General features: G+C 40.8%; 1 protein-coding gene across 1 annotated transcript in view; it reads left to right on the plus strand.

Moving 5' to 3' along the window:
* Nucleotides 1–699: 699 nt before the first annotated feature.
* The window catches only part of LOC308299924 (RPA-related protein RADX), a 33,344-nt gene continuing 18,616 nt past the window's right edge, over nt 700–15,427 (plus strand). Inside the window, exons 1-6 of the mRNA XM_080743702.1 lie at nt 700–1,005; nt 1,260–1,362; nt 6,347–6,491; nt 13,208–13,314; nt 14,018–14,140; nt 14,809–14,972. Of these exons, the coding sequence (XP_080599828.1) occupies nt 934–1,005; nt 1,260–1,362; nt 6,347–6,491; nt 13,208–13,314; nt 14,018–14,140; nt 14,809–14,972 (714 nt within the window). The 5' untranslated portion in view covers nt 700–933. The remainder of the gene's footprint in view (nt 1,006–1,259; nt 1,363–6,346; nt 6,492–13,207; nt 13,315–14,017; nt 14,141–14,808; nt 14,973–15,427) is intronic.

Here is a 15,427-nt window from a genome sequence, read left to right on the forward strand (position 1 = left end):
CCTGGACCCAGGGTATGGCAGCTGCATACCCCTGGACCCCCCTGGACCCAGGGTATGGCAGCTGCATACCCCTGGACCCCCCTGGACCCAGGGTATGGCAGCTGCATACCCCTGGACCCCCCTGGACCCAGGGTATGGCAGCTGCATACCCCTGCCATACCCTGGTCCTAGGAATGCAGCTGCCATACCCTGGTCCCAGGGTATGGCAGCTGCATACCCCTGGACCCCCCTGGACCCAGGGTATGGCAGCTGCATACCCCTGGACCCCCCTGGACCCAGGGTATGGCAGCTGCATACCCCTGGACCCCCCTGGACCCAGGGTATGGCAGCTGCATACCCCTGGACCCCCCTGGACCCAGGGTATGGCAGCTGCATACCCCTGCCATACCCTGGACCCAGGGTATGGCAGCTGCATACCCCTGGACCCCCCTGGACCCAGGGTATGGCAGCCGCATACCCCTGCCATACCCTGGACCCAGGGTATGGCAGCTGCATACCCCTGGACCCCCCTGGACATTAAAGTTAAGACTAAAGATCAGTTAAATAGATTCAATAGAAGTCAAGTTCATTCATGAAGAGAACAAACAGATGCATGCAGTGACCAGCAGGGGTCAGTGTTGTTCTAGTGTTGTGTGTGCGTGCGTGCGTGCGTGCGCTGCAGTGCGGTCCAACATGGCGGCGCCCTGCAGCAGTGTTGTGTTGTTTTGATAATTACTACTAATAAAACAACTAATTAATATTTATAGTTATATAATTCTACTAGATAACACATAATGAATAATATAACTCATTAATTATTATAGTTATTAAATAAGTTGTGTTGTACGAGCTTCTACTAACAACAACAACAACAACAACAGAATGTCCAGAGTTGTTTAGAGTTATAATACTTATAATAATAATAATTATAATAATTATAACAACAACAGCAGAATGTCCAGATGTGTTCTGTCCAGAGTTGTGTCCAGATGTGGATCTGACAGACGGAGTGGAACCAACAACCAGGTGAAGATTATAACTTTAATATTTATTATTATTTATTTATACATTTATTATCAGCTTTAATCCATGCAGAGCCGTTTACAATAAGCAGGTCAATGTAAACAACAATACAGTAATAAATACAACCTTAGTAGACCAAGCTCATATTCAGTATATTCTGTGTGTGTGTGTGTGTGTGTGTGTGTGTGTGTGTGTGTGTGCGCGCGCGCACGTGCGCACGTGCGTGCGTGCGTGCGTGCGTGAGTGTGTGTGTGTAGGTGTGTACTGCAGTGTGTGTGGAGTCTCTGTTAGTGTTATCAGTGAATCGTTACATCAGAGACCCTGGATCTGCCCTGTACTTCCCCCAGACCGTCCCTAGAGGTCAGTATTTCACTCTACAAGGATTTTAACCATTTATAAGGATTTATAATGTGTTATAATGCTTTATAATGATTTACAATGTGTTATAATGATTTATAAGGATTTATTTATGATGATTTCTATTGATATTAATCAATATTTTAGTCATGTTTATTTTTAATATCACTGTTGTCGGGCAGAAACCAACTATGTCCAAAATATTAACCCCTGGGATGCCTAACAGTCTGAGAACATGATAACCATATCAGCCATTTCGTGGAGTGTCTCGCTTCAGACATGGTAGGACTCAGGAGTTTACTAAAGTCAAAGTGCTCCTTCCATCCATCAGGGCTTGACATTGACTTTTTGAGGCACTTGTCCTTTGGACAAGTATATTTCCCATTCACTTGTCCAGGCACAAAAGTCACATGTTTTTATATGTCTTTCTTAAATGCGTGCATAGGAGTCAGACATTGAAATAACATGAATAACAAAAGGACTGCTAATCACCCTCCTTGCTCCCTCCACTCCATATATGGGCACTCCATAGTCTGCACTAAGCTATAGGATCCAGTCCATAGTTTGCATACAACACTAAGCTATAAGATCCAGTCCATAGTTTGCATACAGCACTAAGCTATAGGACCCAGTCCATAGTTTGCATACAGAACTAAGCTATAGGATCCAGTCCATAGTTTGCATACAGCACTAAGCTATAGGATCCAGTCCATAGTTTGCATACAGAAGTAAGCTATAAGATCCAGTCCATAGTTTGCATACAGCACTAAGCTATACGATCCAGTCCATAGTTTGCATACAGCACTAAGCTATAGGATCCAGTCCATAGTTTGCATACAGAACTAAGCTATAGGATCCAGTCCATAGTTTGCATACAGCACTAAGCTATAGGATCCAGTCCATAGTTTGCATACAGCACTAAGCTATAGGATCCAGTCCATAGTTTGCATACAGAACTAAGCTATAAGATCCAGTCCATAGTTTGCATACAGAACTAAGCTATAAGATCCAGTCCATAGTTTGCATACAGCACTAAGCTATAAGATCCAGTCCATAGTTTGCATACAGCACTAAGCTATAGGATCCAGTCCATAGTTTGCATACATAACTAAGCTATAAGATCCAGTCCATAGTTTGCATACAGCACTAAGCTATAGGATCCAGTCCATAGTTTGCATACAGCACTAAGCTGCTAGGAGCGTCACAGAAAGAAACCAAAAGCCACTTGTCCAACGGACAAGTACATTTTAATGAACTTGTCCCGGACAACAGGACAAGCCTTAACGTCATGCTCTGATCCGTTCCATTGGTTCTGATCCGTTCCATTGGCTCTGATCCGTTCCATTGGTTCTAGTCTTTCCTCAGGCTGTTTAATGTCATGCTCTGTTGTTCTCAGCTGTTGTATACATTATATATAACACGATTAAATGAACACTGCTATGGTGACTTTATATGTTGTCAGATAGATGAATGTGTATCATTATTTTATGCTATAACTATTGAAAAATGGGTTAGGGTTAGGGTTCGGAGTGCCGCGCTGTGAGCTTGTAGATCTGCTATTTTTGAAAAATCGTGAAAATTAGAATTTTGACCCGATTCTATAAGTGTCTTTTGAATCCTTCTAAGGTTTTTTGGAAAAACCCATGTTTCTATGTCAGCAATCTGGCCAGCCATCGTCAAAGAAAAGGTCCTTTTCACTTAGAGCTCAGTTAATCTGTTCTTGAGAGACTACTATGTCAGTGGTTCTCAAACCTTTTCATGTGAAGGACCCCCAAATACATATATCCAAAGATTTGCAAACATTTTCATGACTTTTTCAAAAATAGCAGATCTACAAGCTCGCAGCGTGGCACTCGGTGCTGCGCTGTGAGCTTGTATATCTGCTATTTTTCACTGGTTAAAGCATTCAATAATTCTAGGCCTAAATGGGTTAACATAACACTCGCTAGCTTTCGCCATGGACTGAAGACTCACCTTTTCAGACTCCACCTAAACCCATAGCACTACTGAAACACTCAATGACCATACATGAAGCTAGTTAGCATTTGTTTTTAGGTTTTTTAGAACTTTCTTTTCTTGACTGATTATGTTGTTTTCTAGATAGATATTCATTTGCATTTGCTTTATTGCTGTTGATGTACTGACATATTATCTTGTTTATTATAGTGATGTATTATCTGCTTATTGTAAGTCGCTTTAGATTAAAACCTCTTAAGCCCCAGGGGGGTCCAGGGGAAAAATCCGCCTAAAATGTATGCCCAAATTGGAACAGTTGTGGACACAAAACTACAATGATTGTGGCTAATCTTGTCCCACCAAATGTCAGCTAACCCCTGAAAATTCACAAATGCAGTGTAAAACATCACATTTCTCTTACCAAATTGTCCTGCTGTGATTATTTAGCTAGGAAAAGAGGATTGAAAAAGACCTCCGCCTATGGAAAATTTGCCTTCTGAATAGTGAATGAGCCTCAAGACCTCATTGAAAACATAAATATTGAATAGAGAATGGAATATTGAATGGAATATTGAATGGAAAAAATCAAAAAAAGATTGGGAACACGAACTGGGAGAGGTTATAGATGAGGTAATCTGGGAGGAGGCTATAAAGAGAGTGAATGACAGCACATCTTGTGCCAGGTTGAACTTAATACAATTTAAAGTTGTGCATCGTATCTACTTTACTAACGCTAAACTTTCTAAAATATATCCCAGTGTCACAGACTCATGCAATAGATGTCATATGTCCCCAGCGAACATGACACATATGTTTTGGTCATGTCCTCGTCTACAAAGCTATTGGGCTGACATTTTTAAACATTTGTCAGAAGCTTGGAATGTGGAGCTTTCACCGTGTGCGGAGATGGCGCTGTTTGGGGTCTTAGTAGATCATCAACTTATTGGGAGGGGAATTAAGGGGTGTCTTGCATTTGCAGTTCTACTAGCAAGAAGAAGGATTTTATTAGAGTGGAAATCAACCCTGGCCCCCAAAGCATCTGTATGGTTTAAAGACCTCATGATGTACCTTAACCTGGAGAAGATCAAGTTTAACCTGAGGGGGTCACCAGGGAAATTTGATCGCGCATGGGGCTCTATGATTGAACATATAAACAAATTAAAGACACTACAGCTGGCCACTCCGACATGATGATAGGATCTAAATCTAAGCTATATGAATGTATGTATGTATACTGTTTGAGCTGGTCAACCTAGTCCTTTATCGATTTTTTTTACTTTTTTTGTTTTTGTTTTCTTTGGTCTGTATATGCCATAACTGTTCCACTGAGGAGTGCCAGGAGGTATAATAAGGGAAAATAAGAGAGAAATGATACTGACCATACTTGTATTATGTATGATGGAATGTATGTTGTATGTATGCTACATGTTGTATTGTCAGTGGTGTACTGTAAGTGCACATAGGGGAGAAAAAACAAACAAAAAAAACTTTTTGACATCTTGTGAGAATTTTAATAACAAATGTACTTGTGTCAAAAGCAATAAAGAAATTATATAAAAAAAAAATATTGAATAGAGAAATTGTTCACCAAGGTGTCATCAATTGATAGGCAAAATTGTATGAATATATTCCAAACTATGTAAACTCTACAGATGTTTTAGTGAGAGTAGTGCTGTAATATTAGTACTGTTAAAGTATAGGGTGAAAAATGATAAAAACGAGTAACAATAAGTAGTAATAACACTGTAATATGAGTAATGTATGGATGAAAAGTACAATGGCAGCTGATTACTATACTGTAGGACCACTGTAACAATAATCAACAATGAAATTGTACTTTTATTTGGTCTCTATTGATTTATTGACATTTATTGACAGCTGTTCAGAGGTCAACACCTTTTGCCCCCGCCGGCGGGGGCAATGGGGTTCAAGAGGTAAAAGCGTCTGCTAAATGCCTAAACTGTAAACTTTTACATAACACTGCTATGGTGACTTTATGGTGATGTGGTTGCCAAGGTCATTGGTTCTCAACCTTTTCAACTTTTCCCCCAGAATAATCATATTTTAACTGGGGACACCCCCACTCTGATGAGCAGTTGAGGCATTACATTTTGTATGACATGGTTCTATTGTGAAAATAGCAGATCTACAAGCTCACAAAGCCTCGCAGCGCGAGTCGTTGTGAGCATGTAGATCTGCTATTTTCACAATTTCTGCTTCTAATATTTGACAATTTGGCCAAAGTTTAATTTGTCATTTTAGAGGTATTAAAAAGTCCTTAACTCTTATACTGCTTTGAACGTTCCCGTTCGCCCCATTTTTGACGGCCCGATAATGCCAATTGTACGTTCTTTGGCTCGTTCTTTTGTACCTTGGTTTGATGTCTGTAACCTGTTGAGGTGTCGCGCGGGTGTCTACCGTTGAAACAGCTCCCATAAAAGTACTCTTAAAATCCAACTGGACGTTAACATCAATGGAGTCACAACACTGTTCCATGTGTTTTTCTCTGGATCTATTGCTCTGTAGCGACTCATCAGCCTTGAACAGCCTTGACAAGCAAGCGTCGAGCTGAGACCATTTTCACATTAATTCTTGCATGAGGCTGCCCCCTACTGCTGGTAGAGCCACGGCACACTCTTTAAGAGAACATTTCAAAAAAAAAAAGAATACACCTTTGTCTATATCATCGCAAAGGTAAGGTGCTTTTGCTGGCACAAAACCCAATAATAAATAACAACATCTGGCAGAATAAGAGTTAAATTGTCACTTTATAAATGTGCAGATACCCTCTATACACTTAAACTTTATGTTGGTTTGTTTACTGTTGAGAGAGAAAACAATGTTGCACATTAAGTTAATCATCTGGGGACCCCCCTGGGGGTCCTGACCCACAGGTTGAGAACCACTGGCCTCGGTGATGACCTTTTGACCTCTACCATGTGATGACCTCTAGGTGATGACCTTTTGACCTCTATCATGTGATGACCTCTAGGTGACGACCTTTTGACCTCTATCATGTGATGACCTCTAGGTGACCTCTATGATGTCACAGTGACGGACGGGGACTGTCGGCTTCGCGTGACCCTTGACCCCTCGCTGAACCCTTTGGTCGAGCGTAACGTGCTGAGCTGCGGGACTCGAACCGTCAACACAGCTTTCTGCCCCGCCATGTCTGGGTGTGTATGTGTGTGTGTGTGTGTGTGTGTGTGTTTGTGTGTGTGTGTGTGTGTGTGTGTGTGTGTATGTGTGAATTGAATTAGCCTTTATTGTCTCCGAGGAGAAATTTGTCTTGGGCAATAGAGGTACAGCGTACAAAAATACAAAAAGGTACAAAAAAACACATACCAAGACATACATGAATATATATATATACACCTAAAATTCATCCCGCACCCATCATGACACCCCAGTGTGCGATATATCAACATCCTGTGGTCCAGCACACAGATTCCCCCGCCCCGTCCAGCAATTCATCGTCTTCTTTTTTTGATATGCTTATTGAGTGCTTCGATTGACAATGGAACAAATGAAAACTTAAATCTATTCCGCTGTGCATCAGATGATCTATACCGTCTGCCAGATGGCAGCATCTCATATTCTTTATATAAGATGTGACTCGGGTCACGGATGATTTTAAGGGTCTGTTTTAACGCTGTCTTATCAAATATCTCTCCGAGAGAACATGGGGGCTGCATGCCAATGATTTTACCAGCCCTATTAACTAGATTTTGCAGTTGGGATTTGAGTTTGACTGACAGATTACCAAACCAGGTGGTGATACCATAGCGGATGATAGATTCCATGTTTGCCCTATAGAACAGTAACATGATGTTTTTTGCCACCCCATGGACCCTGAGCCTTCTCAGGAAGTGCATGCGCTGGTTAAGGCGAGAACAAACGGAATCCACTTGGTTGGCCCAGTTCAACTGAGAATCAAAACAAATGCCCAAGTACTTATAAGAAGTCACCTGCTCCACTCTCTCTCCGTGGATAAGGATCGGACTGTGATCCCCCACAGCCTTTTGATCAAAAACGATCTCCTTTGTTTTTACATTTAAAATAAGATTTTGCTCCTCACACCACCTCTGTTTGTACGGGTCAATGTTGGAGGATTCTTCCAATAAACTAAGGATGACTGTGTCATCTGAAAACTTTATAATATAATTATTTGGGTGCTGACTACGCAGGTTATTTGTGTACACAATAAACAAAAAGGGGGAACTTACGCAACCTTGGGGAGCTCCCGTGCTTATGGCCTGTAGGTCAGAGAGAGTGGAGTTAACTTTAACTTGCTGTTGCCTCTATGAGAAAATCACAGTACCATTTCATTATGTAAGGGTTAACATTCATCTGCTTTAGCCTGTTTAGCAGGATCTGAGGGAGAATCGTGTTAAATGCGGAGCTAAAGTCCATAAACATTAATCTAGCATAGGTTGAGGGATTGTCAATGTGTTTCAAGATCAAAAGAGTAGTGGAATTTAAGGCATCATCCGTACCCCTGCCTCTGTTATAGGCAAATTGGTTAGGGTCTAAAAGATGTTCTACCTCCTCACGTAATTTACCTACCATGATACGTTCTAATGATTTCATTACTATCGATGTCAATGCTACTGGTCTGAAATCATTATTTTCCTTCGAACAGGATTTTTTAGGCACGGGAATGATAACAGCTCTTTTCCACATAGCAGGAATGCAGCCTGAATCTACTGACCTCTGAAATAGAGGGCTCCATGCCGGAGTTAGCTCCTCAGCAAAGGTTTTAAGGAGGAGGGCAGAGATACAATCTGGCCCACTGGCCTTCTTAATGTGCAACTTTTTAAAGACATTTACCACATCACTGGGCTCAATTACTATTCTATGTTTACTTGGGTCACACTCCACTGTACTTCGTAGCTCTTTACATTCATTTTCTTTGCAGGATTAGAGTCAAAACGTTTATAAAAACAGTTAAATCCATTGGCCTTTTCCAATTCATTGTGTGCATACATGTCCTTTTTTTCTGAGTTTAAGTTAGTAATTTCTTTAACTGAGTCCCACAGCTCTTTTGAGTTTTTATTAGCAAAAGCATCTCGGACCCGTTTACTGTGCTGCTCTCTAGCTTCCTTTAGCTTCCCATCGAGTTCTTTTTGTATTAGTTTTAATTCCATCGTGTTGTTGTTCCGGAAGGCTTGCTTCTTCCTCCTGATACAGTCCTTGATATCAGGGTTGATGTAGTCCTTGTTGTTGGGGTATACCTTGATGGTCTTTTTTGGAACTATTGAGTCAACACAAAAATGAATATACCCTGTGATGGCCTCTGCAGTACTGTCGATGTTATCTTCCTGAAAAACCTCCCAGTCTGTGGCAAAGAAGCAGCCGCTCAGCTCTAATTCTAGCTTCATATGCATGCTTAATGTTGCCGTAGCATTTGTCCAATATATTGTCCTTCCTTGTACCGTCACAAACGTATTGCTGAAACCCAGGGAGGGCGTATTCCAGTTTACAGTGGTTGAAGTCTCCCAGTGTAAACAGCGGTGCATCTGGCTTGTCTTTTAACTGCTGGTGGACACAGTCTGCTATGCGTGATGCAGCCCTAGACGCGTTCCCACTGGGCGGGATGTAGACCGCACATATGAAAACATTCCCATATTCTCTAGGTAGGTAGAACGGTCTTAGATTTAAGCATAAAAGCTCAAGGTCAGGGGAGCACACCGTGTCTTTTATAGTGTAATCCCTGCACCAAGCATCCTTGATATAAACGCATATCCCTCCCGCTTTCCCTTTCCCCGAGTTTTCATTCCTGTCCATGCGGACAGTTGTGAATCCTGGTAACGATACCAACGCGTCTGGGAACTCCTCCGGGAGCCAGGACTCTGTGTAAACCATGAGACACCACTCACGGTATTCGTGGCAGAGCCGTGTATTCCGACGCAGGTCTTCCATCTTGTTCCGTAGGGCGCTAGCATTACTGAGGAGTATCGATGGCAACGGTGGTTTGTTGCACCTCCGTCGGAGACGATGTTGAATGCCTCCCCTCCTCCCTCGCTTGCGTGGCCGTCTCTCTCCCTGCTGTTGCAGCAACTCCTCCGGGGTCGCAGCAGTGCCGCGCCACCGGTACCGGTGTGTGTGTGTGTGTGTGTGTGTGTGTATACAGTATATACTGTATATGTATAGTTACTTTTCATTTACTAGTTACCTTGTAGTAACTCTGGAGTGTGTGTGTGTGTGTGTGTGTGTGTGTGTGTGTATACAGTATATACTGTATAGTTACTTTTCATTTACCTTGTAGTAACTCTGGAGTGTGTGTGTGTGTGTGTGTGTGTGTGTGTGTGTGTGTGTGTGTGTGTGTGTGTGTGTGTGTGTGTGTGTGTGTATGTGTGTGTGTGTGTGTGTGTGTGTGTGTGTGTGTGTATACAGTATATACTGTGTATAGTTACTTTTCATTTACCTTGTAGTAACTCTGGAGTGTGTGTGTGTGTGTGTGTATGTATAGTTACCTTTCATTTACCTTGTAGTAACTCTGGAGTGTGTGTGTGTGTGTGTATGTATTACCTTTCATTTACCTTGTAGTAACTCTGGAGTGTGTGTGTGTGTGTGTATGTATAGTTACCTTTCATTTACCTTGTAGTAACTCTGGAGTGTGTGTGTGTGTGTGTATGTATTACCTTTCATTTACCTTGTAGTAACTCTGGAGTGTGTGTGTGTGTGTGTATGTATAGTTACCTTTCATTTACCTTGTAGTAACTCTGGAGTGGGCAACTTTGATGATGGATCTTTATTCTCATACATATATTTATTTATATTTGTAGCTGAAAGTTCAATATTTATTTGGGGCCCCATAAAAATATGAAATTAAACAAAATGGCTGGCAACAAGGGCCATTAAATAATAGAAAGTCTGGCATTCAGTGGGTTTTAATCAAGAGTCCTTTGCTGCTGTGTGCATTTATATTAAAGGGTTTACAGCTGCTGCTGTGTGCATTTATATTAAAGGGTTTACAGCCGCAGCGCCGCTTATTAAATGCCTGAGTTGTGTATGTTTAAGCATGGTGGTCAGGTGGTGTCGCAAACTAAACATAACAGATCTGCAAGCCCAGAATGCAAGCCAGATGAACACGTTTTGGGTTTATAGATCTGTCGAACCAGCTGCCTGTGTTTGATACGTCACCGTCGAAAGGACGAAACATAAATCACGCAGGCAGCGACAACAGCAGGGAGAGAGAGGATGAGAGCTGTATGATTGAGATCGACTGTTGACAACAACAGGGATTTAACGTTAGCACATTTTGTGCAGAACCTTGCATGTTTCATGAACAATTTAACACGTGAAGTTGCCATTTCGCCAATTATTATATGTCCATTCTCTCACTGTTGTAATTTGAGACACTGGTGCTGCCAGCTGCCTACTGGCGACGTTTCTTTTTTTCTCTCTCTCTCTCTCTGGCTTTCAGGTTTTCGAGGCGAAAATTATGATAATTGTTAGGATCGGGCCCGTTGAGAACTCTAGTGCTTTTGTTTTGGAATCCTGAAAAGTAACATTTTATTTCATTTCAACAGCATTTATTGTACATGTTCTTATGTTGACTTTATGAACTTAAATGTATACAAATATATTGGACATAAAGGACTAGTAGTAGTCATTAAGCTACTAATATATATTATATATATATTATATATATATTATATATATATTAATATATATTAAATATATTGGACATAAAGGACTAGTATTAGTCATTAAGCTACTAATAGACTGATGTAATTAAAGACATATAGGACTAGTAGTAGTCATTAAGCTACTAATAGACTGATATAATTAAAGACATAAAGGACTAGTAGTAGTCATTAAGCTACTAATAGACTGATATAATTAAAGACATAAAGGACTAGTAGTAGTCATTAAGCTACTAATAGACTGATGTAATTAAAGACATAAAGGACTAGTAGTAGTCATTAAGCTACTAATAGACTGATGTAATTAAAGACATAAAGGACTAGTAGTAGTCATTAAGCTACTAATAGACTGAAGTAATTAAAGACATAAAGGACTAGTAGTAGTCATTAAGCTACTAATAGACTGATATAATTAAAGACATAAAGGACTAGTAGTAGTCATTAAGCTACTAATAGACTGATGTAATTAAAGACATAAATGACTAGTAGTAGTCATTAAGCTACTAATAGACTGATGTAATTAAAGACATAAAGGACTAGTAGTAGTCATTAAGCTACTAATATATATTATATATATATTATATATATATTAATATATATTGGACATAAATGACTAGTAGTAGTCATTAAGCTACTAATAGACTGAAGTAATTAAAGAAGGTCATGTTTGTAATTGTAACACAGCTTAAAAGGATCCCTGCATGGCTAATACAACAAATATGCCTTAATACTAGGGCTGGGATGCGATTAAACATTTTAATCTAATTAATTACAGGCTCTGTGATTAATTAATCACAATTAATCACATTTTAATCGCACATCGATATTTGACCTGAGAAGCATTTCTTTTTCAAGTAAAACACATTTTGTTGTACGAGGGAATCAACGAGTGAGTGAGTGATCTAAATTTGGCATCCACTGGGCCAAGCAAAGCGCTCTGATCGGCTACTTCTCTCTTTGAGTTTGTTGTCTCTTCTTGGTTGGTGCATCGCTATGATCGGTATGCCCTAAACTGAAGGTTCTGTGGTGCAAAAGTGCCATTAAAATGCGGTAATTTTTTTAATCGCGTTAATTTCCTGTAATTAATTAATCGCAATTAATCAGTTAAAGTCCCAGCCCTACTTAATACATTATAATTGTCCTTTATAACTACAATGTAAAATTAAAAACACCTTAAATATTTTATTTCTTCTAGAAATAGCTAATCTTTCACTCAATAGGGGAAATGCCTGTCGCAAGTTGATGATGTCATAAATGTCATTTTTATGGCATGCATGTGCAAAAAAACCAAACACAAACACATTTGAAATATTGATTTGATGCTCACATTAACCATAGCAAGTATTAAGTTTGTTTTTATTTGCATGCCATAAATTCCATAGGGTTAGATCACACATGACATTTATGACATCATCAATTACTATTGAGTGAAAGATTTGCTATTTATAGAGGAAATACAATTCAACCCGCTACGCAATTCCGAACGCACCCTAAGTATAATGTGATGTTTGTTGTCATAGCTACGTGCTGGTTACCATGGAGATGTGTTTGTTGTCATAGCTACGTGCTGGTTACCATGGAGATGTGTTTGTTGTCATAGCTACGTGCTGGTTACCATGGAGATGTGTTTGTTGTCATAGCTGCGTGCTGGTTACCATGGAGATGTGTTTGTTGTCATAGCTGCGTGCTGGTTACCATGGAGATGTGTTTGTTGTCATAGTTACGTGCTGGTTACCATGGAGATGTGTTTGTTGTCATAGCTACGTGCTGGTTACCATGGAGATGTGTTTGTTGTCATAGCTACGTGCTGGTTGCCATGGAGATGTGTTTGTTGTCATAGCTACGTGCTGGTTGCCATGGAGATGTGTTTGTTGTCATAGCTACGTGCTGGTTACCATGGAGATGTGTTTGTTGTCATAGCTACGTGCTGGTTACCATGGAGATGTGTTTGTTGTCATAGCTACGTGCTGGTTACCATGGAGATGTGTTTGTTGTCATAGCTACGTGCTGGTTACCATGGAGATGTGTTTGTTGTCATAGCTACGTGCTGGTTACCATGGAGATGTGTTTGTTGTCATAGCTACGGGCTGGTTACCATGGAGATGTGTTTGTTGTCATAGCTACGTGCTGGTTACCATGGAGATGTGTTTGTTGTCATAGCTACGTGCTGGTTACCATGGAGATGTGTTTGTTGTCATAGCTACGTGCTGGTTACCATGGAGATGTGTTTGTTGTCATAGCTACGTGCTGGTTACCATGGAGATAGCAGACGGTGACTCACACCTCACCCAGACGGACGCACAATCCCTGCCCTGGTGCACAAACACACAACCCCAGATACACACTGGTGAGTCCACACACACACACACACACACACACACACACACACACACACACACACTAGATACTCCCCAGGCATTAGATAGATAGATAGATAGATAGATAGATAGATAGATAGATAGATAGATAGATAGATAGATAGATAGATAGATAGATAGATAGGTAGATAGATAGATAGATAGATAGATAGATATGGTGGGAGAAGTAAAGGTCAGAGGTCAAAAGTCAGAGTGTAAAAGTTGTTCGGCATGAGGTATACAGTACAGTGTATACAGGTTTCATGGCTGGACCTGAAATAGAGCATGAGCTTTATCTGTTCAAAGTTGGCATTTTTCAAAGGTTTCCTACAGCGCCACCCTTTGGCCGATTGTTGCGAGCTTCGCGTTTTGGCATAGTCCTCTGCCATACTGCCGAGTTTCGTAAAAAGCGACTGCACGGTCTAGCCACTAGAGAAAAAGTGTCGGAAGAATAATAATAGTTATGATGAAGTCAATATCAAGGAGTGGCCTTTTGGCCACTTCGTGGCCCTTGGCCACTAATAACAAGGTTGAAACCATAGCCATATTCAAGCATATCTTTAGGTATTTGGATTTGGAGGTATTGAGGTACACTATGACATTTCTTATCGCACGCAAATCTTACCCATCATTTTAAAATAGAAGATTTACTTTTCGGGTCTGTCTGTCTTAATTGACTGCTTGTTCCAATAGGTCCACTGATGCCCCTGACAGCCAATAGGAGCTCATATCTTCCCCTGTGGAACAACGTGGACTACAGTGGAGAGAGCTGGAGACACACTCCCCCTAGTGGAGAGGACCAGACACTGCAGGGAGGTGGGAGACTAAAATATGACTAAAACTAAAACCTTTAAGACCAAGTGAATTAGGTTTTTCACACTTTTAGAGCTTATCCGTGGTAATCATATGTTATCATTATCATATCATCATATCTTACCTTTGATTACATTCACCTTTGATTCCCATTGCTGCACATTCCTTCAAACGGCTGTTTTTAATTACAGAGCTACTTATTATATATTATATTATATATATTAATTATGGAGCTACTTATTATATATTATATAATATATTATATATATTAATTACAGAGCTACTTATAATATATTATATTATATATTAATTATAGAGCTGCTCCGTTTTGAATGTCATTCAAGATGACGTCCAGATATATTATTATTATTTGTTGAGAACAATAAAATGTGTATCTGAAAACATTATAGGCAGTGGCGTCAGTTCAGAAAAAGATAAGGTACGGCAACATGCCATGTTGCCATACCTCAGAAAATCACAGGTTCCCGTTTCAGACTGATACTTCAAAATAAAATGTCCATAAAAGTCATTTCAGTCCGACTTTAAATTGACTAAAATATGACTGTGACATTGTGTGTGTGTGTGTGTGCGTGCGTGCGTGCGTATGCGTGCGTGCGTGTGTGTATGTGTGTGTGTGCGTGTGTGTGTGCGTGTGTGTGTGTGCGTGCCAGTGTTGCCGGGGGTAACGGTTGCCGAGCTACAGAGGTCCTTCCTGATTGGTCAGAGGGAGGTTGCCAGGGGAGCGGTCCAATGTCACATGATCGTACGCATCATCAACAAGTCCCACCTGGTGCATTATGGGAAGGCAGAGCAGAACTGTGAATGTCCATATAAGGTCAGTGGTAACAATTTTGCTGCCATTTTAATGTGGGCACGTGCACGCATAGTGCATGATCTGTGCACGACTCATGTGTAGACCGGTAGACAAGATGACAGCTTTCGAATAAAAACAAATCCATTGGAATAGACAAATCCGTTGCCAGGCTGTTACCCCTGCTGTATCCGCCGGTGTTACATAAGAAAACATTGGAAACGGCCAGCTGTGCGCTATGGTAACACGTGGACACGTTCGCGCACATAGCAGACGATATGTGCGCGGATCATATGCCAGGCGGGCACAAGAATGGAAAAGCTATCAAATAAAAGAAACCGTGTGAAAAAAAAAAACGATGAAATGACCGTGCTGCTCCTTCCTCTGTTTACAATGTAAACAGATGGGACGGAAGCTACGATTGGGCCTTGGACAGGATACGGAAACCTAGATCCGGTCAGAACCAGAAATACGGCAGG

The sequence above is a fragment of the Nannobrachium achirus genome, assembly GCF_963921795.1.
Source record: "Nannobrachium achirus genome assembly, chromosome: 15".
In the NCBI taxonomy this organism is placed as follows: Eukaryota; Metazoa; Chordata; class Actinopteri; order Myctophiformes; family Myctophidae; genus Nannobrachium; species Nannobrachium achirus.